The sequence below is a fragment of the Rhipicephalus microplus genome, chromosome 4 (assembly GCF_043290135.1).
Source record: "Rhipicephalus microplus isolate Deutch F79 chromosome 4, USDA_Rmic, whole genome shotgun sequence".
NCBI lineage: Eukaryota > Metazoa > Arthropoda > Arachnida > Ixodida > Ixodidae > Rhipicephalus > Rhipicephalus microplus.
The window spans coordinates 87,577,717-87,605,484 of record NC_134703.1 but is presented as its reverse complement, the minus strand read 5'-3'; the positions used below and the strand labels follow the sequence as shown (position 1 = coordinate 87,605,484).

Below are 27,768 nucleotides of genomic sequence, written 5' to 3'. Positions count from 1 at the left end.
GTGCCACTTCTGTTCATTCTGGTCTGGACGCTAGCAAACTAAGAGGGGTCGTACGGAAGCAACAGCGCCGAGAAGCGTGAAGTTGGCATGACAGACAGGAAAAAGCAAAAAAAAGAAAGGAAAGAGAAAGAAGTCAGTGGCGTGCAGTCGCTCTGCGATTAGGGCTGCTCAGTGAGGACGCGGCTGTTCTCGGGCCTCAGCTGGGTTCAGGAAGTCTTCGAAGAACAGGCGATACGAGTCACCACTTGTCTCTGAGTCGTCGTTTTGTTCTCGCGCTATAGCTTGTCCTAAGTTCTGACTTGACGTTTTCAGCTTTTCTTTTCTTTATTTTTTTTGCGAACGTTTGGTTTCAGTGCGATGTTCTGTCTGTACAGTTTAGGCATGCGTGTAATGTTTGTGACTGTCTTTAGTTCAACTCTAGCCTTTTAGAGCTAAGCATCTACTTAAAAACAACCTACCATCACCTATATCTAAAGCTTAGCAGCAGCATACATCTAGCTGCGGTCTATAAGAAGAACCGAGAAGCAACTAGATTAGCCTTTAGACTCGCCCAGTTTCGCTGTTTGAGGCCTTGCACGGCTTAGGACAAGCATAGCCTGATTTTTTTCTTTTTTTTGCTGTTCGAAACAAATATTATACAATGTTACATTATTCAGGAATTTAGCAAGAAAACCTTCCTGATTCAACTACTCTAAACACGCGTTGCTCAGCTCGGATTTAAAGCGTTAGTTACCTCGGGTCCGACCAGAGAACCCGGGAAAGCTGCAACAACCAACGCATAGCCGAAGTCAAGGTGGAGATCAGGCCTATCCGACCAATTCGAAATACACTTAAAAAACTTGTTTATTCTGATCTGATATGCACCCTCATGCACATTACAATCTCCCTGTGAATGAAACTATTTGTCCACTTAGCCTGGCACATATCCCCATTGTAGCAAAGAGAAGTACAGCACTTCGAATCATGTATTCGATTGATCCGGTGTACCTCGCATTACGTGACCAAAATAATGCCTTGCAACACTGCGACAATCTCGAATAACGGGGCAAGTACCTTTCGATGAACGTTACTGAATGCGGAAGAATCTGTTTACCAATTTTATTGTTGTTATATAAAACATGTAGCTAGGTGAGTCGGTTAATAGTTCCAATTAAAACTGGTATGCGGAAAATGACAAGCAGGAACACAGGAATACTAGTCCGAACTCATCCGTCTTTTTTTTTCTCGTTTTATCATTTTGCGCATGCTACTTTAAATAAAAAAATATGTTGGGTACCAATCAGAGTTTGTTAGAAACGCACCATCAATAGTAGAAGTAAAATTACAGTTTAGAACCAGACCAGATTCCAGGCTCTAATTCGGGCAGTCTGGATGGAATCTGACAATATTCCAGACTGGCTGATACGCGGGTAGTTAAACAAAGTACTTTGATTTGGTTAGCTTACGTCTTTTAAAAATGAAAGAGATCAAAAAGAATTAAGTATTAGAAATTTACAAATAAAAACTACGAATATAGAAAATGAAGCAGATCATTTCAATCACAACAAATAATAAAATAAAAATGCTTTCGCCGACCTCGCGCGACGACTCACGCGCTGCTCGTGCCAGCTCAAAAGAAGACCAGTCACGAGCAAAGACAGATCATCCTTGACAGAGTCCTCGCTATTCCGACAGACCCGAGGCTTCAGCCATAGGCAAAACTCGTCCGAGGAATGGTACACCTACCAGGTAAGCGTGACGCAGCCCGGTACCTCTACCTCGAGTTCCTGTGCTGCAAGAAAGTTCTTTGGCATATAATTTAACCTTTCGTCCGCTTCAGGGTGCTACTGAACACGGTCGTGGATCCTACCCGCCCTTGGCGGTTGCATTTTGATGTATAAGAGAAATGCTAGACACTCGTGCGATATCAACGTACATGTTGGATGACCGAAATTTCAGCAGCCATGGCGCGCCTCACGAGCATTATACGCTGGTTTTGGCCCGTAAAACCTTGGATAGTATTGCCAATCTAATGCTGCGCAATTTTCACGCAACCACAAGTATCTCTACATAGCTGGAGAGGGATGATTGACATGTGGGGTTTAACGTTCCAAGACAGCCATATGAGTGATAAACGCCGTATGGAGGGCTCCGGAAATTTCGAACACTTGGGGTTCTTTACCGTGCACCCAAATCTGAGCACACGGGCCTACAACATTTCCGCTTCCATCGGAAATGCAGCCGCCGAAGCCGGGATTCGATCCCACGACCTGCGGGTCAGCAGCCGAGTACCTTAGCCACTAGACCACTGCGGTGGGGCTAGCTGCATAGGGCCGAATGAAATGAAGGCAAGCAAAAGGCATGACAGGGCTCGCCATTCTTTTAAACAGTCTTTGATTTTGTGTTTTTTTTTTCAGAATGATTCACAGCATGATTCACAGTTTCTGACGACCTCGCTCAGGCTTCTTAACGATTGCTCTAACGCTCTTTTGGCATGCCATAAGCATATTTAGCACCTCGCTTCGGTGTAACCAAACAGTTATCGATACCATTTGAGCTAGTTTTGCTATATTTAAACAAAAAGGCGAAGTCATGTCTGCTCTTGAAGCGGCGTCTCTTATTTCTTTACATTCTTTAGAAAATATGCAAGCACTATATATGAGCAGTGCTGATATGCTAAGTGACAACATAAAGCCAGGCTCAAGCGGTGCGTATCTGTGCCATCGATGCAAGCCGCTTTAGCTTCCGTAAACAAATGGTGCGCCCGGTGTACACACACGCTCACATACATACACACTGAGGCACAGAGTTGCTAGCCTTCATGATTTGAATAATAGCCTTGATGATTTGGGAGTCGCAAGTTATAATAATGAGTAAGTTTCATACATTTAAAAGGCGTTACGTTTTTCTTTTTGCCCACGATTTGTTGGCTTGGCCCCCAAAAATGTTCTTGATTGGCTTTTTTGTAATGTGCTCTTACATAAATTTCCTACATTCATTTACGTTTTTCATTGACTTTTTGATTTGTCAGGGTGGTTCGGGCTACCCCACGTTATTTTTATTTGCTTTTCTATCTGGGTCACTGTGTGTGTATGCGTGCGCGCATACACTTACACAAAAGGAAATGCCAGTAAGCTCCTTTTATTGGAACAGGCCAGTTGCAGTCGTGTGACATGCTCTCTGTGATGCGATGCCGCAGGCGGCGCCATGAAGGCATTCACGCAGCTGTACTCCATCGTGTGGAAAGACGTGTACGTTCAGACGATCAAGCGCCACTACCTCACCACCATCTTCGAGGTGGGCATGATCATACTCGCGTTCCTGGGTGTGGAGAACGACCGTCCACTGCCTGCGCCGCCGGCCTTGTGTGCCAAGCCGCCCTGCCTGAGACTCCGTGCACCCCGTGACTACGCCGAACGCAACGAGAGCGACTTCAGAACGCCACAGCTGGCAAGCGAAGCTTCATGTATACGTAGCTGGCTTGTCTACCCTTTGAGAAAATAATAGTGCATTCCACTCGCGTATTCGCAAACGAAGTCTGCGCCGGAACCGAAGGAAATCTTCCAATGGAACTTGGGCTTGAAATTTCTTGACTTGTGTTGACTTGATAAATATACGAAAATGTTGCAAACCCTCTTTAGAAGTAACCATATGCTCCGATATAATTTGTCTGCTGGGTGCCAGCCCAGTTTTCTACCACTGAGCTATACGCCAGTGCTTGTGACTTGTTGGCAAACCTATAGCACCAAAGACACAGTGGGGCTTGAACCCGGGTCAGCTGGGTGTCAGCCCAGCATTCTACCACTGAACTACGCTGGTGCGAGTGACTTGTTGGCAAACTTGCCTTCGGCAGGCTTGATGTCGGGAAAGCAATCGTGTTATACGACTTATTAAGCGTTTTAAAACAGCGAAAGAACAACCAGTCGTCGCACAATGTGAATAGCGTAACGAGTGGGCCGTCCGATGCCCCAACCTATTACAAAAGCTTGTTCTTGTTCCCCTATTAGGTGTGGTGCATACCCACTTCAGCCATGATTCCTCATCGTCATCAGCAACTGCATAAACAATTGGCACATAATTCCTTGCAAGTGTTTAGCGGATACCACGATTCTCAGCCGAATGACGAAAAATAGCATAGCGGATGCCAGTCTACCACACATGATGTTTTATTATTAATCCCGTAGTGGGTATCAAGCAAGTGTGCTTGCCTCAGTTATCCAATGAGTATTTAGAAAAGGCTTTGGAAGGCGGCTCTTCTAGCTATCACTGTAACTGTGCTGCGCCTTCAGCGCCTTCCAGGCCTGGAGTATTTTTTCTTTGTTCTTTTGCAGTACACTTCTAACCTTTCACATCAATCATCACAAAATCCACCCAAGTCATTTCATAAGTGGCAGCGTTGTCAATTAACACTATACTTTGTCATAATTCTCGGCAGCAGATTGAAGAACAAGTACACTATTTAATTATTTATTTATTTATTTATTTATTTATTTATTTATTTATTTATTTATTTATTTATTTATTTATTTATTTATTGAACACCTTATTTCGCAGATCCTCTACGCTCCGCGAGCACCCAACAAAGAGCTGGTCGAGACCGCCTTTCCCGCAGGCGGCCGGGTCAAAACGCACGGCTACGACACTGAGCGGGAGCTTCTGCGTGTATTCTACCGTGTCAGCCCGATACCACAGCGGGGACCAGAGCAGCGCATCGTCGCGCTGGTCTTCGGCAACACCAACGACACGCGGAAGAACGACCTCGAGTTCACCATTCGCTTTTTCGACGACCCCGACTACATCACGCGGCGCATCAAGGTGTTCGCTCTGTTCGGTGCGCTGCCCGACCCGGTGACACAGCGCGAGAGCGTGGCCTACTGCCAGATCGCCCTCGTGCGCGCGAAGACCCAACTGATCCGTCAGGCCACCGTTGGGAAGAAGGCCGCTGCTCGGCGCGAGTACACAATGACTACGAGACGCTTCAGCGAGGGCCCTCTGCCGGAGGACTCGACGAGCATGCTGTGGATCATGGCGGTGCGCATCGGCATCGGCTTCTTGGTCACCTTCTGCACGCTCGTCGGCCGGCTCGTCGAGGAAACCCAGAGTGGAATGCGCGAGAAGCTGCGGCTCTCCGGGCTGCTCGACACCATTTACTGGCAGGGACACCTTATGGCCGCCATGTTCAAGGGCCTCGTCAGCATCGCCTGCATCATGGGCTACATGACGACCGTCGCGGCGGACAAGAACGGGCGGGTGGACACTTTTCTCGAGGGCACCGACAAGACGGTGACCTTCGTGTCACTGGTGCTGTTCAACTTTCAGTACGCCACCACGGCCATGGTGATGTCGCTGTTCTTCACCAACAACACAGCGGCCATCTTATTCGCCATGTGCTACTGGATTACGGCATACGCCGCGCCCTGGCTGGCGCTGGAAGACTTCGACGGTCTATCCGCGCACTACATTATGCTCTCTCGCACTACCAAGCTCGCGAGTTCGCTCCTGCCGTGCATGGCGCTGCACTGGTGCTTCCGCATTATTGGATGCGCCGACGTAGTCGGTAAGGAGCCTCGAGTATGGCACGAACACTACACGAAAAGTGTTACCAATTTTTATACACCACAAAAACTACTTCGGTCGACAAGTTAACGCATCGCAGTACCGCGTGCACTTCCGTTTTGCCTTGCTAATACCGCGTTCCGTGTTCTTTATATAGTGTGCTGTGTGCTGAACTTGATAGCGTGTTCTGGGCTAAGTACATATCTTCAGAACGAGGGCGTAGTCAGTTTTGTTTCGAAAAGAGGGGGTGGGGGGAAGCACCCCAATAATCTTAAGAGGGGCGACGCAGGCAGATGTGGTCGAATGCAATTTTTGGTTCTCTGCGCCATGAAAATGTCAGGAGTGGCAGGAGGAGCATGAGCTCTGTGCTCCATCCTATGGCTACGCCACTGCTTCAGAATTTAACAAAACGCGTCTAATAAGTTGCAATTGCAGGCTATAGCCCAAGCTATTGTATATTATTCACTGCACGACATACCTACCAATAAATACTACATATTTCTGAAGGATGCGCCTGAATTATACATTTCGCCCACAAGTTCATTCCGTTACCGTTTACAGTAACAGGCAGTCCGCGTAACGTTGATGTGTACTGTAGTGGCGTAGCCAGGGACTCCCCCCCCCCCCTTTTTTTTTTCATGCAATATCGAGCACAAAATGACACTCGAACATATCTGCGTGCCCTGTCGCCCCTTCAAATCAAAGTGGTCCCCCCCCCCCCCGAAAAATATTTCTACCTACGACCCTAATCCACTGGTTCTATACTGTGGTATGTTTGCACACGATTTATGAGAAACATTGGTTTATACTCCTGACCAGGTGAACGGTACAGACTGTCATCCGTGCACGAGTACGTGCTCCAGCTGGACAATGTGACTATGCTGGACATTTGGACGGTTATGCTCGCGTACAGCGCATTTAATTGCCTCGCTATCTGGTACCTCGGCAACGTGCTGTCATGGGCCCGTGGGACGCCGTTGCGTCTCTGGTTCCCCATCTCCCCATCATACTGGCTTCCCAGTCGCCAGGGCGCCTTCCAGAAAATAGCCCCGGTCACTCCGGATGGCTTGCACTTCGAGCCCTACCCACCAGACAAGCAAGAGATGGTATTTGTCAACAGGTAACCGTTCTGGCACAGCATGGCGGGGCATGTATACCACAAGATATAGCACAAGATAACCACTGTTATGAATAACCCCAACTGGGTTTCGAGAAAAGGCTAGCGCACGAGTTGCGGGGGGGGGGGGGGGGGAATGCAGAAAGCTTTAGAGGTGGGCAGACGAAATTCAGAAATTTGCGGGTATAACGTGGTCACATCAATAACAGGACCAGATCAATTGGTGAAACATGGAAGATGGCTTAGCCCCGTAGTGGGCGTAACGTAGCTGAAGATGATGACAGTTCTGGCTAGTGAGCAGACTCGTATACGCACCCGGTCACATGTTGTGGATTGTAAATCACTCAGTATTTATTCATTTATTGACTACTTCTTTACTTATTCATGGTCACTGTAACACAATTTTCTTCCTATACTAGATTACGCTATTTATCGATCACTTCTTTACTTAGTACCTATCGCTGTAACTTCATTCTTCTTCCTACATGTAACGGATTACACGTGAGCATTACTTTGCCACATTTAGCATTCGCATTTGGCGCGAACAAAAAATTATCTGTCGTGTACATAGACAGGTCATATGCTGTCTGCTTCGTCAACGCTGTATTCTGCATCTCGCCATAGTTACGCTTTCCCTTTTAGGGGCGAAGCTCTTTATGGCGTGGCTTGTGCGTCCCTCGTAGAACGTAACCTACAGTGGCACATACCCGAAATAGCGGTCCTTACGATTTTGACCTCCAAGGTGGTTCCGGTGAGAGATTTCTTCTGTGCGTTGTTGAACAATAAAAGATAGTGTTCAATGCACATGTTAATGGCTGCTAAGGGGGAATGAGAGACAGGAGCATTCGGCCTTTAGGTAACGCGCACGCTGCGATCCCCATTTGCAGCTATTGGCGTGTACATTGAGCACGATCTGACAAGAAAGGGTTGCTACGTTATGCTCGCTGGGTGTAACCTCCTTGGTTTTAGAAAGGTTTAGCGAGCGTTGGGCCGCATAGCCATGAATACAGTGAACTAGTATATATCATGAACTCGAGGTGGTTAAAGGTGGGAAGTAAACCCGAAGCGCAAACCGTAAAAAAGTGTGCATGTGCCTCCTCTCGTTCAGTCCTTGGAATGTCCGCTGGATGGCGGTGCTTCTATATGGAGAATATATGATGAAAAGATGCGAGAGGTGGTACTTGGAGTGCTGAATAGATGGACGAACAGACACACAGACAGATGCATGGATGGACGCATGAACGGACGCAGGCGTGGATGCATGGATGAACACAGGGACGGACGCACGAACAGACGCACGCACGGACGGGTGGATGGACGCATGGACGGTTACACAGACGTACGCAGGAACGGACGGAAGCAAGAACGAATGGACGGACGAATGCGTTGCCCCACTCCCCATCATTCACTTCGTGGATATGCTGACAATTTTTTTCTATCGATGAGTACCAGGCACTAGCCGCCTGTGGTGTCGCATTTGCTTCAAATAGTGAATTTGTTATAATTCGGCTATAGAGCACACAGACGACGCTATATAGAGGTCATGAAAAGCGCCGATTGATCGAGTAGTCTGCTGCGGTGGAGCAGAGCTTAGCTGCTTATAACTCAAGTAGGGCCCGAAAGTCGCAGGTTTAATCTTGGCCATGGAGCTCACATTTCACTGGAGGCTTTTGTACTGTGCCATGTTGGTGCACTTCAATAAACCCCAGGAGACCGACATTTCTAAAGTCGTCCTTTACACCATCTTTCATAACTATATCGTGGTTTTGAAGGTAAAAACAAAGATATGAGTCCTATATAATAATAGTATGACTAGATCAAGCAAACGCATGATACACGCATCGGCCAAATGCGGAAGGCATTCCGCCGGCCTCAAAAACTGCTATCTCACATTTAAAACTCTTACCCAGGGGTAGTTCGAATAGAGAAGCGATGATTAGCTGGAAGTTGCGTAAGTATATACTTGATTTCATTGCGTGACTTTGTAAGGAAAAAATGGCAGCATATCCACGGGGTGAATGATGGAGAGTGGGGCGAAGCAACCATGCGTCCATTCGTTTTTGCTTCCGTCCGTCCACGCGTCCGTCTGTGTGACCGTCCGTGCGTCCACACGTCCATCCATGCGTCCATCCCTGCGTTTGTCCATGCATCCACCTTTGCGTCCGTTCATGCGTCCATCCGTCCATGCAGCCATCCATGCGTCCGTCCATGCATCTGTCTGTGTGTCCGTTCGTCCATCTAGTCAACACGCCAAGTACCTCCATCTCGCATCTTTTCATCATATATTCCGCATATAGAAGCACCGCCATCCAGCAGACATTCCAAGGACTAAACGAGAGGTGGCACACACACACTTTCTTACGGCTTGCGCTTCGTGTCTACTTCCCACCTTTAACCACCTCGAGCTCATGGTATTTATTTATTTATTTATTTATTTATTTATTTATTTACAGTACCTTACAGAGCCCTTGAGGGGCATTGTGTTAAGGGGGCAGTACAGATAATATGTTAGAAAAATATATATACATATATATCTACACATACATAGGCAAATATTGAATATAATAGAAAATGCAGTTCAACCTATGAACATGTAAGCAAAATACATACTGGAAAAGTGAGTTACAGTATGTGAAGGTGAAATACAAAAAAAAAATATTATGACAGTAACTACAACCTAGCAATAGCGCAAAAACATCGGCAACAGTCCTATAAACACTGATGATTACGAAGATGCGACAGAGCAATTTCTGGTGCATAAGTATTTTTAAGAGTATGATAGAACTTTGTGTGGTCTTGTTCTGACGCAAGATCATCTGGCAAATCATTCCACAAACGAATAGCTCGTAGAAAAGCCGACAGGTGGAAAGCGTGAGTATTGCCGTTAGTATTGCCATTAGTATATACTAGTTCACTGCATTCATGGCACTGCGGCCCAACGCTCGCTAAACCTTTCTAAAAGCAAAGAGGTTACGCCCAGCGAGAATAACGTAGCAATCCTTTCTTGTCAGATAGCGCTTAATGTACATGCCAATGGCTGCTAATGGGGAATGAGAGACAGGAGAATCCGGCTTTTAGTTAGCGCACACGCTGCGAATTTTTCATTGTTCAACAACCGGCACAGGAGAAATCTGCTACCGGCACCACCTTGCAGGTGAAAGCGTAAGACTTGTTAAGCACTACTATACGAGGGACGAACGGGTGCCGCTTTAAGAAGATTTGCCCCTAAAAAAAAAAACACGTAAACTACCACTGTTGCCACACATGCCTCGTGCGCGGGCACGAGAAAGTGGGTTGGCTTGCCAGGCTTCATGAAAGAAGTGCGTTGCTCGAAGGGGCCCTTGCCTGCGCAATGCTGGTGGACTCCTCAATTTTCCGTCTTTTTTTTAGGCACAAGTTCACCCAAAATAAGCATATTTCCACGTTTCCCTTCTTTAAGTAAATTTCAAATGTAGCGTCTATTTCGGTAACGAAAGCAGCTGATGGCGACGCGTTTTCTGTTTTAACAGGCTAGAATACGAGCAACAGCACACTAACGTGCTCCACGACACCAGCTTCAAGGCGTACTTCAACGAGGTGCTTGTGGTGGTCGGCCCCAGCGGATCGGGCAAATCTTCGCTTGTGAGGATCGTCACCGGCATGCAAAAGCCCAGCGGCGGTCAAGTCATCGTCGGGGGCTTCGACGTGGCCAGCCAAACCGCGAGTGCACGCGCCCGCATGGGCGTCATGCTCCAGAGTTCTGTGCTCTTCGACGACATGACGGCTTTCGAGCACCTGCTGTTTTTTGGCGGTCTCGCAGGTATGATCGGTCAGCCGCTGGTTCGACGAGCCACGCAAGTGGCAGACATGCTGCAACTGACCGAGCGCTCCTCCGAGCTCACAGTCAACCTGGACCGAACGTCTAAGAGACGACTCGACCTGGCCATTGCCATACTTTCGAAACCAAGGTGCGCTGCGGTGTTTGAATAAGACTATATATCGCCCGTACTGTTCACGTGCCTGTTCCCTCTGTGTTTGTTCAACCGCACTTGTTCATGCTTGAGCGTTTTATTTGGTACGAAATATTTTGTGATTTTTGAACTGTTCATGGTGTTTAGGTGATTTTTGTTATAGTTAAACATTTTAAATAAGAAAAAATTTATTAAATTTCAGTCTTTTCGAATTTCTTCGGAAGTCGCGACACTTTTCCGAGGCTCCTTTTGTGAGGATTATTCTCTTGTTAGCTGGTTAGTGGAAAAAGAGCACGCGAGCTTTTCTCATTCAAAACGTCTCTCTCTCTCTCTCTCTCTCTCTCTCTCTATATATATATATATATATATATATATATATATATATATATATATATATATATATATATATATATATATATATATATATATATATATATATATATATATATATATATATATATATATATATACACTGTTCTTCAGATTCACTTGCGGAGTGAGTGGCGCCATTATGGTTTAAAGCGTATAATTAGGTTTGGCAGCAAGGAAAATGCTAAGTTTACGAACCATGGTGTTGGCAATATGCTATTGCTACGAACGTCATCATCATCATCATTATCAGCCTGACTACGTCCACTGCAGGACAAAGGCCTCTCCCATGTTCCGCCATCGTGTACATCGATTATTCTTTGTCGACAGGGTGCTCATACTTGACGAGCCCGTGTACGGCATGAATATACCTTCCCGCTACAAAGTGTGGGAAGTGTTGAAGAACGTCAAGCATACTACGTGCATCGTGATGACGTCATCGGATGTCGATGACGTAGACATGCTGGGCGACCGAGTCGCCATGCTGGGCCATGGCGGGTTGAAGTGCTTCGGCACGCCCGCTTTCCTGCGCTGGCGTTATGGCTGCGGCTACAACTTGCACGTCATCAAGGCGCCCAACTTTCAGACCAGCCGTCTCGTCCTCGCCCTCAAGGAGGCGTCCAAGGACGCCCGCCTGATTCAGGCAAGGAATATTCCATGCGCCTGTCAAGTCGTCCGGATTCGCAGCTGTTATATGCAGTAACACTTATATGAACAGGCTGGACAGGTTTTTGCCGTAACCGTCCGTGCCGTCATGTCCGAATTGATAACATCCCCAGCGCACCGTACGTTCTACCCGCGGATAATAGCGTGAGAGCGGGGGCAACGAAAGCGGATGAATCAGAAATCAAATTATTCTAATTATCGCATGCGCCAATCTCCGTCGTGGCGCATGCGATAAGATCTTTCCGCCTGTTAGACCGGCCGTTGAATGCTCAAGCAGAGAGGAAACGCTCCGCCCGTATTTAACGGACATTGAAAGAAGCAATATTGCCACTATATAAGCAAGAAAGTGGGAAGGGGGGTTGCTCGAGCCACAACTGTGATCTTTGACTTGACATGCGTGGTCACCCATCCCTGGCGCGCGCGCCATCTCGCTATCTCGGCAGGCACCAGCGGGCGGCTCGTATACCCTTCTACGTGCAGGTGCCCTCCACGAAAAAACTGCGTGAAAAGTGTCACGGGAGCAGCCGTATACTTTTTACACGTGTTTGTAGAGTTGCATGTGATCGAATCCAAAAGAGCTATAGCCAAAGCCTAACTTCGTACAACTTTATAATATGTTGCTATCACATTCGCTGCTGCACCCTTGCTTCGAAGCGCGCTTATAGCGCTAATATGGTTGAGCAATGAACTTATAAAAGGTGGGATCCATTTCGACAAGCGGACTTGTTCTCGGAAGAGCAAAGACAAGTCACCTTGTTACATAACATGAGCTGCAGATACCGGCATTCCTTGGTCTCCTCGCAGTACCTCAATGGTTATAATAAACGGGAAAATAAATGAGCGATGAGCTCAGTGAAAATGGCAATTCGGTTGGCAAGATGGCCAGTTAAAAACCAATCTGACGTCTTGTTTACACCTCAAAAGCGAGAAAATGACTATGATGAGGGCGATGTAGTTAGTGTGTTTCATTAGCGGGACGCTTGTAAACAAGAAGACGTTGATATGTAGGGGCTGGCACGTGGTAGTGCATACAATTAGAATGCGGAGGTGTGGTTTGTTGGGCGAGTTGAGCTCACGTTTTGTAAATGGGGAAAAACATCGCAAGCAAGACGGTAAACATGTTAAGAGCTGCGCACAGGAGCATTGCATGAATGAAATGTAATTGCGCAGTTCACTGGGCTATTCCAGGGGTCTCAAACACGTGGCCTGCGAAAATTTCGCCAGTGGCCCACGGCATCGCAATTGGGGGTACTCGCACTATTTACTCGCCTGTTGCTGCAATTAATAACGCTGCGGTTGGCTAAGCTACAGTCACGGGTCTGGTCTCAAGGCATTTTTTTTCTTGAGGTTACTGTATGCGTCCATCAGTCACTACGCGTTGAAACATATTCGCGAAAACAAAAATTTATACTTACCAGGGATTGTTCAGACTTGAGTCACAAGTTCTGGAAATCAGCATCGACATACATGTTTGTCGACTCCTGACGCCGAATCTCCTTCAGAAATTATATATGTGTGCACGTAGAAAGTGCGCCTAGGTGCACGCTCGGGGGAGACGGCTTGCCCCCGACAGCTTCAGGAGGGAGGACGAGCACTGAGACGAATTAAGTTTCGCCCCTCCCCCCTCCCTTTTGAAAAGGATCCTTGCGCAACGCCTATGGAAATGCGTGAACTGGCAGCTTCAGCTGGCATCTTGTTTACCTCCCCCTTTCCACTTTGACAACCTCCTTCACTATGTCTCGTACGCTGCATAACCAAATTCGCTGATTGTGGCCCGCTAGCTGAGGCGAGTTTGAGACCCCTGCTAATGCTTGAGAAAAGCCCGCCTGTTTTTATCTCTTATACATCTGCAGGATCACAGGCGTTTTGCGGTCATAAATCTGGGCGAAGAGGGAGCCCACGCACCTGTGTCGGAGGCACTGCGGATCGTCGAGAACCGGAGGGCCGATTACGCCGTCGAGTCGTTCAAGGTGTGCGTCATAACCATCGCGGACGTCTTCCTGCGGGTCATCATGGAGGTGGACTTCGGCAGCCTCGAGAGCAAGCGGCGCGCAGCCGCGTTGAACCACGGCCGAGGAGGCGCCCACAAGCAGCAGCACATGGCCTCTGCGGGCACGCAGATGGAGCACAGCGAGGGCGACATGGTGATGGCCACCGCGGACGTCGGAGGCATCACGCAGCCGCAGTCAGAGGCGTACGAGTCGTCGGTGCAGATTGAGCAGCACGTGCACGCGCTCTACGACATGGCAGCGGGCGAGCCCCGGACCACCCAGATCTTCTTCGCCATGTTGTTCAAGAGGCAGCACTACATGCGCCAGACGCTGTCCACGCCACTCGCCTGCTGGCTACTGCCTTCGTTCCTAATGTTCCTCGTGTGCCGTTTCGAGGCCAGCACGCAAGAACCGCAGTACCTGCACTTCGCAGCCGACCGCCTCGTGTACGACCTCGGGCAGCTGCAGCCGCGCACGGACGTGCTACTTGCACGGGACAGCGCATCCTCCAAGGTATTGCGCCTAAAGTCCTACATGTCTCAACACTGAAAATGGTATTTGGCACAAAAGCCATGTGATGACTTGCCCTTATGACGTCGTCATAACGTCCGAAATAGCTCAAATTTATGACGCCATCACATGAAATCGTCCGATTGGTAATAGCGGGCCGATCACGTTATCTTCAGAATGTTTGCAATGCCAGTCCCAAATAATCCCGGAAGCGGTGCGAAACCACGCTATGTGGAAAAAACTTATCCGATTAAGAAAAAAAAACAGGTTTTGTTTTTGCCTTCTAGTCGGCGAACGCATAACGAGATACCTCTGAGTTGTAATCTTTGTAACCACCTATAAAAACAAGGAGCTTACAATAAATGGAAGCTGCGTTTTCATTGCTACTTTCCAATGAGTAACAATCGGTTGCATTTAAATCGACGCCTCTTTTATTCTGTGCGAATTACCACGGTACGAAATGTGAATCTAAAAAATCACAAGTGGATGTTCGAATATCCTGAATCCCCCTCCACTATCCTGAAGTTTGAGAGCGGACGCAGCACCGTGTAGCGTTTGACACGCAACATTCACGTATACTATGGCGCTGGAATGCTCACTGCAACGCGACAGAAATTTTAATATCTTTTTTTATCATAAGCATCCGCCCCCCCCCCCCCCCCCCACTTCCTTGCGTATACCTGGATCAGCGCCATGTGTGAACAGCTAGAGTTGGCTTGATGTTCTTATCCATTCTTACAATTTCGTCATTTCGTGCCTTCCGAACCCGAATGAGACAATATCTGTCGCAGCTGGCCGACTCCATCTACCTGCCGAACGTCCACTCCAAGTCGCTCACCGTTAGCACAGTGGTCAGCATGAACGAGTACATGGCAAAGCTCAAGCAGGACAGGTCGGCCCCTAAGGGCGCCCTCGCAGGAGCTCAGTTCGTGGCTGAAGATGGGCGCGGCGGCACCACCGGTGCGAGCGGTCGGGCGGTCGCCTGGTACCAGGGCGACGCCTACCACACGCAGTCTGCATCGGCGAACCTCGTGGGCACGGCGCTGCTGCGATGGGCGTCCGACGACCCCGAGGCATCGATGCTGTCCATGTTGCAGCCGATGCGGCGCCAGAATCAGAGCATCTACTCGCGAACACTTCGCCGCTACCACGTTGCCGAAGAGCTGCAGCTGGTGCTGTCGCAGCGCCTCATGCGTTTCGTGCTGCTGCCGGCAGCCATGTCGGTGACGGCGGCCAGCTTCGTGCTGTTCGCCATCGAAGACCGCGTGAGCAAGTCCAAGGCGATGCAGCTCACGTCTGGCGTGCCCCCTCTGGTGTACTGGATGGGCAACTACGTCTGGGACATGCTAATGTCCCTCGTCTCACTCGTCTTCATGTTCTTACCGATCACGTTCTGCTTCCCGCAGTTCGCCAGCATTGGTACGTCGACACCGATGTAGAGCACTCGCGCACTGAAACGTCAGATCACATTTTAAGTGCGGATCACTTGAGGGACCCGCTTTACAGTCCATCTGTACGTCACATGTGGAGTGATATCGCTCACAGTAAAGCGTTTCATACAGGTCATAACTCGTAAGACTATGAATGCTTGAAATCGGGCTAAATATGAACAAGGTCTAAAATAATCTGACAGAATAATCTGGCAGGAATAACCAGGAAGTAATCGGAATAACTGACTGAAGATCGCTAAAATCATTTTGGAGACATGCGACTGGCTCCGGCGACGTGCTAGAGAAATCAACACCGCCTACCGCTGAGCAAGCGAATGACCCCACCCCTCCCTCCTCCCTCCGCGCTTTGCGGGCGCAGTGTTGCTACCTCTGGTGGGGCAAACGATCTGACGGAACCCGTTTCAGAAGACGCGTATCTCAACTATGTACCCTACATACCTCAAAGATGGGCGTCATTGACGCTTTGCTAAACGGAACATGGGGAACTGTATACGATCGGAAATAGCTGGATGTCTGCGCTACGCACTTCTCAGGGTCCGCAGTAGAGGAGCCGCCATACTTTTTTTTAGTACAACGACTGTTATGCGCAATTGCTATAGACTACCACGTAGTGTCTCGACGATTCACGTCTCTGAAGATGATTTTGGGTCTGATCTACACGTTAAGAATTTCGCCGATATGAACCACACTGAAGACGATACAAACGAAAGTATATATGCAATATGCAAATGAGTTCTCTGTAGATTTGAAGTACCCCTGTGTCCATGCATGGGCTTCCATTTGTCGATGAATTCACCCTCGAGTTGCCAATTGCTAGCTTCCCGGTTGGCGCAATTGGTAGAGCGACCCACCGGACAGGAGTTGGTCCCGGGTTCGCACCCGGTCCACGGAGAATTTTCCGGCAACTATAAGAGGTTTAGCTTTCAGACAAATCAGTACGAATTTGTGGCTTCATGGCACAAACGACTGGATGTTTATTTTTTCTATCTACATGCGCGAAACTTATCCATAAATTGTGCCCCTTCAATCAGTGAGTATGGTAACTCCGAGATGCAGGTGACTCCACATAGTATTTGTGACACAGAAAATAATTACACTATGTCATGCAGTTGGCACCACAAAAATAAATGCTGCTATAAAAACATAAGTATACAGCTGTGGCATTAAGCTGCTGTATACACCGCAAGCGTATACTTCTCATTTGTACCTACCTCATTGCAAACTCTTTGTAGCCACGATTTCACCAGCGTTAAATCGTCGCACGCGCGATGTTTGTGCGAGCGCACACGCTTTGGCAAAGAGGGCACGTGGTATTCATCACTGTATTGCCGATCGAGTGCCTCAGAAGGTTGAGAACATCGGTCACTCTTGTGACGCAGCGCCAGCGGCGGTATGCATCTTCATGGCTTACGTGCACAGCATCTTGGCGTTCGTCTACTGGTTCTCCTTCTTCATGGATTCCAGGCTGGCCGGATTCATCCTCGTAAACGTCGTCACGTCTCTAATCGGTACGTGCGCTTCGCTGTTCCGGAAAACAATGACCGTCTGGTCTTTCCTCGAAGGCGAAACTTTTTAGGGGGCGAAGCTATTTATATCGGCACAAGTTCGTCCCTCGTAGTCGTAGTGTGTAACAATTGTTACATTTTGACCTCCAAGGTGGTGCCAGTGAGAGATCTTTTCTGTGCGTTCTTGAACAATAAAAATTGTGCTCAATGTACATGCCAATTGCTGCTAATGGGGGATGAGAGACAGGAGCATTCGGCTTTTAGTTAACGCGCACGCTGCGATCCCCATTAGCAGCCATTGGCATGTACATTGGGCACTATCTGACAAGAAAGTGTTGCTACGTTATACTCGCTGGGTGTAACCTCCTTAGTTTCAGAAAGGTTTAGCGGGCGTTGAGTCGCAGTGTCATGAATACAATGAACTGATATATACCATGAACTCGAGATGGTTAAAGGTGGGAAGTCGACCCGAAGCTCAAGCCGTAAGAAAGTGTGCGTGTACCACCTCTCATTAAGTCCTTGGAATGTCCGCTGGATGGCGGTGCTTCTATATGGGAAACATATGATGAAAAGATGCGAGATAGTGGTACTTGGAGGGTTGAATAGATGGACGAACGGACACACAGACAGATGCATGGATGGATGCATGAACGGACGCAGGCGCGGATGCATGGACGAACGCAGGGACGGACGCACGAACAGACGCACGCACGGATGGGCGAATGGACGCATGGACGGTCACACAGACGAACGGAAGCAAGAACAAATGGACGGAAGAATGCTTCGCCCCACTCTCCATCATTCACTCCGTGGATATGCTGCCAATTTTTTTCACCCTTATGCCACCCCTCTTGTATTAACTTTTCACTTCCCACATTATCTCACACCACGTCAAAGCATGTTTGTTTCGTGTACACGCACACGTGCAGGCCCTATGACACATGAGTTTGCTCGTATTCTGTGTATCACATGCAGAGAGGATTCATTTTCCCAGTGGGGGCGGGGCCTGCATTTTTCATCCACATATCCACATCCAAATCCTAAATATATGGCAGAGAGAGGTGAGTGTCCAACTTCTAAATTAAATATTTTAAAGTTAGTCTCCAAGACGCCGACGCAGTGGAATCGTTATCACGATCTCTAGAGCGAGATTCGCGATTTATTTTTCAATTTCCACAAATACGTCGATCCACCTTTAACTCTGGGCTGTACAGCGGCGGCGTGAGAAAGCATTCAAGGGCTAACTGGGACGGAAATGGTTCGATTTTCGCAGAAGCACATTTGTTTTATGAAAACCAGTCGCTACGATGTTTAAGATTTTATCAATGTCGTCATAGATTGTTTTTGCCAACCTAACATATTCTGCGCATCTGTTTGAGGAGCATTTTCCACTGAATATTCAGCATTTCTATCAGTATTATACTGACTTGCATTTACACTCAACCTTATTCCCAAATATGTCAACGTAAAGGCTGGTGCACACCGGCGACTAGTCGCGGTCGCGCGACCATTTGCGACTGGTCGCAACCAGTCGCGAACGGTCGCAAGCGGTCGCAAAGCGACTGTTTGGGCCAGTCGCTTCCTGACCAATTTTTTGGTCGCGCGACTGCAGTCGCAAAACAGTTGAACCAATCAGCGAAGACCAGAAGTGACGTCAGACTTTGTTTACATCCGGCCTCCCCGTACGTTATTTTTTTTTATCTCATTGCGCTTGCCTACTGCCGCGAGGTACCAACGACACGTGTACGTTCCTCCATGGATTTTTCCTCGCATCAGGCGAATGCCACCACGGCCAGCTCTGAGTACTCGGCCGAGCTCCTCATCGACGCGATTAAAACGCCACAACCTCTTCTTCATCACTAGACTCGAAGTCCATGATGCTGCCGGGAGAACGCTACGCAAACACAGCCGTCGGAAACAGGCGCGTCGCACACAGCGGGCTCCGTATCTGATCAGCTGATCGTCGCCGGTCGCCCAAGTTCTCGTTGATAACGAGATCTGTACGTGACTCTCCGGGTTTGCGACTTCCGGTCGCTCGCATGAATCCTTGCCGGTGTGAACGTCGCTCGCAGTTTGGTCGCCAGTCGCAAATGGTCGCGCGACCGCGGCTAGTCGCCGGTGTGCACCAACCTTAAGAGTGTTCTTGCGACACCTGGTTATTTATTGCCAGAGACATGATTTAGGGTGGAAGGGGTGCCGTGACCTCGCCTTGCAGACCATTTCACGGGAAGTTAATCATAGAAACATCTAATTAGTCACGTGTTTCACAAGTATGTCCTCCTTCATTGAAACCACTATCACGCAGACAACAGATAATGTGAGACATTTGCGTCAAAGGGCATTGGCACCATGATAAATTTTAACAAACTACCGAGCCGACTCCATTCAGGCTCATCCGAACTCGAGTGAAGCCATGGGTCTGTGTTTGAGTTCGGATGAGTAAAACGCTGGTGGGTCTGAGTCCGGGTGAGTGCACAGAGGAAACTATATTCCTTGAGTGATCTTGAATAGGCTCCAACTTTTTCACTGGCCTATGTCAGTGACCCATGATCCAAATTTTAAGAGCCTGAAAGGAAAAGGAAGGCGTCATTAATATCTCCCTGTGAAATAGCTTCTAGACATAACCAACAGTCCATTGTAAATGAACAGGGACCAAAGCCACGCTCTTATCGCGGAACGGCGCCAGGAAGCGTGAGTGTGTGTCTGAACCCTTGACCCCATGAAGCCTCCCGTAGAGAGACCGAACCTTCCAGTCCCCAACCTCTCATCCCCCCCCCCCCCTGTCTCCGTATATGCTGCGTACGAGCCATTGCAACCGTTTCGTGCCTCAGTAAGTCAGCGGTGCCCGCGGAATCGGCGCACCTTTGACCTTAGACTATGCCATGTGATGACGTCGAGTGGCGCCACGGTATGTGATGCCAAAGTAACGTCATAACATCACAAATTATGGCGATCTAGGGCGTCATGACACAGTGACGTTATCGCATTATGATCATTTTTTGCAACCCTCCAGTCAAAACCGCCGACAGTCAATTTTCGCATTTGATATGACATCTAAGAATTCCGTCGTAACACAAATATAATTTGCGACCTTTTCTTCGTCACTCCTAACAAGCATACAAAATCACGTACTCCATAGCACGAGCACGGACCCAGCGTTTCGAAGTCCGAGATGTAACGATAGCGTGCCAACGTGTTGTGCACGTTGGCACGTCCCACACTTCCCCATTCTGTGTAACGACCAAACGTTACCCAAAATCTACCCTCTTAGGTGCAGCAATCAATGTACGTGGTGCGAAGCAGCACCGACATCAGAGCCTATTTCATATCGGGGCCCACTACACCCGGAGACTGCCATCGCTCCTCTGTTGAACAACACTCCACAGAGATGGTCATGGGCGAAGCGGCTGACGGAACTGGAAATGGGAAGCCAAGTGACGACCCTTGAGCAGGCCCCGCGAGTCACTGTAGCCATTGGGACCATGGATAAAGAGTACCACCCATCATAATCACAAACAGCCTAAAAGTATAGACCATCTCCCCGAAGGGAACCATAATGGAATGCGAAGCAGCAGCGGTGCGCACGCCGTTGACCCGGCTGAAACAGACGTCGACGCGGGTGCTGAAAAAACGGATTAAGCGGCACTCTGTGTAGCCTTTACTCGAGCAAACGTTTCTTTTAAACGCATGGACACGGGAGGCGGGTTGGGTGTGGTGCAAGTTTTATGGCAGATGAACGATCCGAAACAGCGTTTCCTCTCGATGTGCACTCGAGCGTTGAGAGTGGTAAAGAGGGTGAAGTGACAAAGATGACACGCGGCAAGCAGTGACAGGCCAGGGAGAAAGTGCCATTAACACGCGCGCACTAAGAGGGAAGGTGTGACCTACTTGCCACCGCCCCAACACCTGCAGCCAGGAGAGCGCGGTGCGGACGGAGGGACAGTGTTACACAGGCTAGTCAAAAAGCTGCTTCGCATCTAATATAATTACTTTTCTCTTTCTCTATGTACATGACGCAGGCACGGTGTCCGGCCTTGCCTACCAGCTGTCTCTTATAGGATCAGAGCAGGGCTCAGAGCTGTTCACAATGAACCCGCCGCGGGACGCACTTCTCTGGGAGCTGTACTTGCTGCCTCCTTTCTCCTCCACTTGGGCTCTCATCAAGACTTTAGAGAAGACATCCGAGGAGAGATACTGCACCGGCGACATCATCGACGTGCGCGACGTGTGCGCCTACGTGCACAACAGCCTGGACGATGGCGCGGTGCTGCTTCCGAACCTGCGCTACTGCTGCGCCAGCTTCTACGCCTCCAACATGACCAGCGTCCACTTGCTGCCGTCCTTTTCGTTCCACAGGTATGGCGGAATAGAAGAAACGCACTGACTTACGCTCTCTCGAAGCCGAAGTGATGTTATAAACGAACGATTGCCACTAAAATTTGCAGAAATCGGCTATCATACTGGTACTCCAAATTACACGATGCATGCAAAAATTAAGTGTTATGGGACGAAATCCGCAGTGTCTGCCGCAGCAACTATAGTCCCTTGCTAATCTTTGCGCATGACACTAGTGTACAGCGTCGGAAATGACTTGAACATTTCATACGCGATCTGAAATTTTTAAATGTCTCAGTTAGCGCTTTTTTTTCATAAGATTTATTATGGCTATTCCAGTGCAAGCTGGAGAATTAGTCAAAATTTGTCAATCACCAAGGCAAATCGGGAGAGTTAGGAATGCAGTATCGGGAGACAATTTCTATGTCTCCCCTATACTGCTACCCTACACCACAACAGGAATGAACGAAGCTCATCATGTACAAAGCTCTCTATATAGCATCTTGCAAGTCGTTTAGTCACGTCTAATCGGCCCATCCTGTGCGTCTTCCTCCAGAGATGGTATTCTAGCTGAGCTGCTGGTGATGCTAGCCGAAGGATGTGTCCTGCTCCTGCTGCTAGCGCTGTACGAGAACACCCACTTTCGCTACTGGGAACCCGGCCGGGTAGGTGACGCCATGGCACCTGGAAGCCAAACGCCACTCAAGGATGTGCCTGCGGACGTGGCATCCGAAGCAAGGTATATGGTGTAGTGATTGGGCGCAATGGATGTTGCACATTGCCCATTACAGTGGAAGTCGCCGTTTTGCGGGTGATGGCCCCCTCTATAACTATGATAACCTTCGTTACATTAGAAGAGAAGCTGCGGCCAATGTGTCATTGGTGCCTCTGGGGAAAGTCGAAGTTGCATGCGAAATTCAAGTGACACATTGCATATGTGCGACCAAGGACAGTAAGGGACACATATTTTTGACGCAGGCGCGTCAACAAGGCCCTCGCAATGCACGACCTGAACAAGCCGGCACTGCTGGTACTTGACCTAAACAAGCAAGTCCAGTCAATTGCCGTGCTACGTGGCCTCACCTTCCACATTGAACCTGGCGAGGTTTTTGCGGTTGTCGGCCTGCGCGGGTGCGGAAAGTCTACGTTGCTCGACGTGCTCTCGGGCAGCACGCTACCCACATCGGGAACGGCCCTCATCGGGGACGTTCAACTGCAGAATCTGGTACAGTGGGAGCGACGTATCGGCGTCTGCCCCGCGCACGACAGCGTGCTTGGCTGCCTGACTGTGCGCCAGACGCTGCAGCTGTATGCAAACATCAGGGGCATCCGGCCGCAGGACGTCGACCGCCTCCTAGAGCACCTTGTCCTTCTGCTAAACCTCACGCACTCCGCTGACCAGAGAGCCGAGTCTTGCAGGTGAGCTTTTTTTTTTTAGCTATAAGTACCGCATACAGCCACAGCCGCATCATTTAAAAGTCAACTCCGGCGATTTATCGAGGTCATTGGATCTCAATAAAATTCACTGGGTACCATCATTGGCGCAATTTTTGCGCCATTAATACCAAATTGTGGGCCTGAAAGTTTCGCTGATTCATTTCAAATTAATTTTGTACAGTTTGCTTCCAAACACTCCTCTCGTTTACCAGAATTAATGGCAACATTGCGTGTGTGACGTTGATTTTCGCAAAGCGGAAGTAATGGAACTGATGTCTCACTGCAACATTTGCTTGTCTGCTACGGACTGTGTGGGTTTGGCCGGCGCTTCCTTGGTTGAGCGTGCGATTTCCCTTTCCCTATTGGTGGCCGTGCGATGGGTGGCAAGAGCTTTCCGTTGTGGGCTGCACACAATTCGCCATATATTCACCATAACAGCGTACGTGTTTTAGCCGATCACCGTAGGTACAAACTTGGATGGTCTCGATAAGCCGTGCCATCTCGTGGTGTTATGCACAACCAGGCAAGTTCTGGCAAAGCATTACGTCATACTTAGAAGCACCCTTGTCTAGGTTTCGGTATTGCGGTTTTCTGCCAATTAAAAATTAATTTTTCGAGGTTGTTGAACATCTCAGCTCAACATTGGAGCCTACTTCATATCGGGGCACATTACACCCGGAGGCTTCCATCGCGCCTCTGTTAAACAACACTCCCCAGATGATGCTCATGGGCGAAGCGGCTGACAGAACTGGAAATGGGAAGCCAAGTGACGAACCTTCACCAGGCCCAGCGAGTCGCTGTAACCATTGGAACCATAGATAAAGAGTACAACCCATCATAATCATAAACAGCCTAAAAATATGAACAATCTCCCCCAAGGGAATCATAACGAAATGCGAAGTAGCAGCGGTGTGCACGCCGTTGACCCGGATGAAATGAACGTCGACGCGGGTTCTGAAAGAACGGATTAAGCGGAACTCGGTGTAGCCTTTACTCGAGCAAACGTTTCTTTCAAACACGAAGACACGGGAAGCAGGCTGGGTTTCGTGTTTCATGGCAGATAAACGAGTCGAATGAGCGTTTCCACTCGATGTGCACTCGAACATTGAGAGCGGTGAAGCAAGAATAGATGACACGTGGCAAGCGGCTACAGGCCAGGGAGAAAGTGTCGTCAACGCGCGCGCTCTACGAGGGAAGGTGTGACCAACTTGGCAACGCCCAACACCTGCGGCTAGGGGAGCACTGTGCCGCTGGAGGGACAGTGTTACACAGGCTAGTCAGAGCTGCTTCACATCTAATATAACTATTTTTCTCTTTCTCTGTGCACAAGACGCAGGCACAGTGTCTGGCCTTGCCTACCAGCTCTCTCTTATAGGACAGAGCAGGGCTCACAGCTGTAACCCTATAACACTGACATTGGTGAAAAAATAATCGGAGTTGGCCTTCAAAGGGCGCTTAAACTACAAAACACAAACGAGGGGCTTCAATCTCCTTGTCGCCGTAATTTCTTCTTGTCACATGCGGGTAATGGCAGGACTAAGCGTCGAGAATATTAAGATATCGCGTTTTTCATCTACAAGTTCTTGCGCAGTAGAAAGCGCACGAAATGGGGTGAGGCTGCATAGCAAAGTAGAGTAGGAGACCGCTCACAACTTGACCTTTCTCATATATGGTCCAATCGAGAGCTTATCTTTTTGTGACGGTAGTAAAACACTCATAGATGTCGTCAAGCAGCTGTTATTTTAATCGAGTGAGTCCTCATTACGCGGGTTCATGCCCATTGCTTTTTGTGATATAACACAGGCCGAGTTCGATTCCTCATTGCTTTGCTCGCTATACACAGCGCCGTGACGCGCCGCAAGTTGGCCGTGGCTATCGCCATCATCGGGCTGCCCCCCGTGGTGCTGATGGACGACCCAGCCACGGGGCTTGACCTGATGTCCAAGCGCAAGATCTACCGCACAGTGGCCCTGTTGCGTGTCCTGGTGAAGTCGGCCGTCCTGGTCGTGACGCACAGCGTGAGCGACGCCGTCGTCATGTCAGACCGCATGGCCATCATGCTAGAAGGCCGCTTCAAGTGCCTGGGCACCGCAAACGAGCTGCAGGCACGCCTCTGCACCGGCACCGTGCTCCTCGTCAAGATGGCACTGGACAGCTCGAAGGACGTCGAGGCACTCACCCTAGTGCACACACTCGTGCTGAAGGTCTTCAGCGACGCCAAGTACAATGGCTGGGTTGGCCGTTCTCTGGAGTACACGATGACTCCCACAGCGCCCTGGAGTCAGCTGGTGCTCGGGGTTCGCGATCTGCACTCGCAGGTGGCTAATGACGTCACTGACGTCATCCTCACCGACGTGACGCTCGAGTACGGGCTGCTCAAGATGGTCAAGTACCACAGGCCCAAGCGAGCGGACACGCCGGCCGAAGATATTGCCGCATAAAGACGTGCGCCTGTATATGCGCTATAACGCGCTATCTCACGAACTGCTGCAAGAGGAGCGCACTCTATAGCGCAAGAAAACCTCGTTATTCTATTTGAAAAAAAAAATGTACATCAAGGTGATTGACACTACCGTGTTCGCTCTTTACCGTGTTCAGCTTTTTTACCGTACTTTGCGACTGCTGGCGGTTGCTACGTTTCGAAGTGTCGGCATGCACACCAATGAAAAACTTGCTGTAACTTCCCCAGCGAAGAAATCGGGTCATTCGGCACGTTGACCTTTCTGCTGCCAGGTGTTTTGTCGAGCCCCCGTTTAATCCTTCGGATTATGTGACATACAAGCCCTAGTTATACCTAAATGTGTTGTGCTTAATTGCGAATTGATGTGTTTATAACATGAACGCGTGTTTATATTTTGTCGTTATTCCTCGACAAACACTTCGCATGAGCTGTTGTGCCCGCTTGATGCCACCACTGCTATATTGCGAGCGTAATCTATAATATGGCTAGAAATTTTTGCGGATGTCCGCTAGATGTTAAGGTTCACGAAAAGAAAATATTTGCATCTGAATGTTGCTTGAACCTCGCCCAATTTTACTGCAAAGGTCTGTAGTCTGGAAAAAAAAATTGCCGCGGTTCAAAGAACACAGTCGGGGTCGTAGATTTGATGCCTCGGACGGCAGACATATTCTTTGGTAGCGTACGAGAGCTCAACTGCCAGCTCGTTAGGAACTCGCAATTTCGCTCCGCAAATTTCGACCGTCGGTTGTTTTTTAAAAGCGCCCCTAAACCACCCAGAGGTCGAAATTCAGTTGCGGTGGGGAAGTTGTGAGCGAGTGTAAAACGAACACAGAGCCGTAAGAATTTTTGATGCGATGCAGCTTTTTTGACTGACGTGTGTGACGCCATCCACACGAGTGTCCGTACGAGCACGCCACAACGCGTTCCCCTCACCGCAGCTGCGCATTTTCCAAACACCGACTAAATTACTTTACTCGGTGTTGCTACCCCCCACTGACATCTTCTCTCAAAGCCCCTTTGCCCTTTCGCCGAGCGCCCCAACGAGTGTTTTTCCTCCCATCTCGCGAGTTTTTTTTTTTCCTCCTTGACCAAGAGAAGTTATGGGGGAGGGATACTCCGTATTTTTTCACTCCCCCCATATTTTTTCTCTTTTTCCTTACTTTCTTCACTCTTTAATTACGGTCCCTTCAGACCCCGTTCCTCCACGAGTGTATCGGCTCTCTCTTCATATGAGGGACAGTTATCGTGCAGTTCAGACCTCATTTTCTTATCTTTCCGTCTCTTCCTAAAGAATCACCCAGCCCTCCTCCCTCTCACGTGGCATGCAGGTACTATAGTGCCTAGAGTAAGTATATTCTAGGAACTCTACAGGTACGATCTGTGCTTGGCTGGGCGGCCGTGTGCTGCCGAGAGGCGTCGCACGCGGACAACACGTGCCGGGAAGGCCCGAAGAGGAGGGAGTGGTTGTTTTACATCAAAAGCTGTTATGAGGTTACAACTCGGGTCACGCGCGGTTGTCCGCCGCCGCCGGTGTCCGTAACCACATCACGCGAAATTTGAAAAAAAAAATCAGTATATCCACAGAGTGAATCACGATTGGTGGGGCGAAGCGTTCGTCAGTCTATCCGTGCTTCCGCCCGTCCATGCATCCGTCCGTTCTTTCGTCTGTCTGTCCTTCCGTGCGTCCACCCCCTCTGTCTGTCTGTCCATCAGTCCGTCCGTTCATCTGTATGTTCGTCCGTCCGTCCATCTATCTAGTGGACACTTCAAGTGCAGCCATATCCCATCTTTTCATCATAGTGGGATAATCATGGTTAACAGTGGAAGTGCCTCAGACTGGCTGGCCAACGTTTCGACAGGAGGACCTATCTTTTTCAAAAGCGCCGTGTCGTTCTTGGCATGTTAGTTTTGAAGGAGTTAGTGGTGACGTCATCTCCTGGTGGTGGCGCGTGTCCACTAACTCCTTTAAAACTAACACGCCAAGGATACCACGGCGCTTTTGAAAAAGACAAGTCCTCCTATCGAAACATCGGCCAGCCAGTCTGAGGCACTTCCACTGTTAACCCTGATTATCCCACTACGTTGTTTCCTTCTGTCGGCTCCCACCTAGATTTCGAATTTCCGTCTTTTCATCATATATGCTACCATCCAGCGGGCATTTTGAGGACCGCTCTTTCAAATAAGTGCCACCGGTGGTTAAGCACTACAACGAAGGACGCACAAGCCACGCCATAAAAAGCTTTGCCCCTAAAACCTAGCACCAATGGCACAGTGGGGCTCAAACACGGGTCCGCTGGATACCAGCCCCGTATTTTACCACCAAGCTACATCAGTGCTTGTGACTTGTTGTCAAACTTGCCTTAGGCAGGTTTGATGTCGGGACAGAAATCGCGTTAATACGACTTATAACGCGTTCTGAAACAGCGAAAGAACAACCAGTC

General features: G+C 49.0%; 2 protein-coding genes across 2 annotated transcripts; both read left to right on the top strand.

The window, feature by feature from the left end:
• The first annotated feature begins 1,625 nt into the window (after window positions 1–1,625).
• LOC142813951 (uncharacterized) lies at window positions 1,626–3,551 on the top strand. Its single transcript, XM_075891903.1, has 2 exons — window positions 1,626–1,728; window positions 3,179–3,551. The coding sequence occupies exons 1-2, from the start codon at window positions 1,713–1,715 to the stop codon at window positions 3,481–3,483; spliced, it is 321 nt and encodes a 106-aa protein (XP_075748018.1). The 5' UTR covers window positions 1,626–1,712; the 3' UTR covers window positions 3,484–3,551.
• A 569-nt stretch (window positions 3,552–4,120) lies between these two features.
• LOC119172776 (phospholipid-transporting ATPase ABCA3) lies at window positions 4,121–26,065 on the top strand. The gene is made up of 13 exons (XM_075893111.1): window positions 4,121–4,126; window positions 4,534–5,536; window positions 6,355–6,655; window positions 10,162–10,619; window positions 11,136–11,614; window positions 13,491–14,141; window positions 14,930–15,557; window positions 16,969–17,097; window positions 21,114–21,450; window positions 21,986–22,168; window positions 22,408–22,848; window positions 23,502–23,632; window positions 24,670–26,065. The coding sequence occupies exons 1-13, from the start codon at window positions 4,121–4,123 to the stop codon at window positions 25,305–25,307; spliced, it is 5,385 nt and encodes a 1,794-aa protein (XP_075749226.1). The 3' UTR covers window positions 25,308–26,065.
• The last annotated feature ends 1,703 nt before the right edge of the window (window positions 26,066–27,768 follow it).

Excerpts from the sequence above, each read along its gene's own strand:
- LOC119172776 (XM_075893111.1), top strand. Across the intron at positions 21,451-21,985 it reads CCGTCCTTTTCGTTCCACAG|AGATGGTATTCTAGCTGAGC; the intron begins GTATGGCGGAAT and ends GTCTTCCTCCAG. Across the intron at positions 23,633-24,669 it reads AACTGGAAATGGGAAGCCAA|GCCGAGTTCGATTCCTCATT; the intron begins GTGACGAACCTT and ends GATATAACACAG.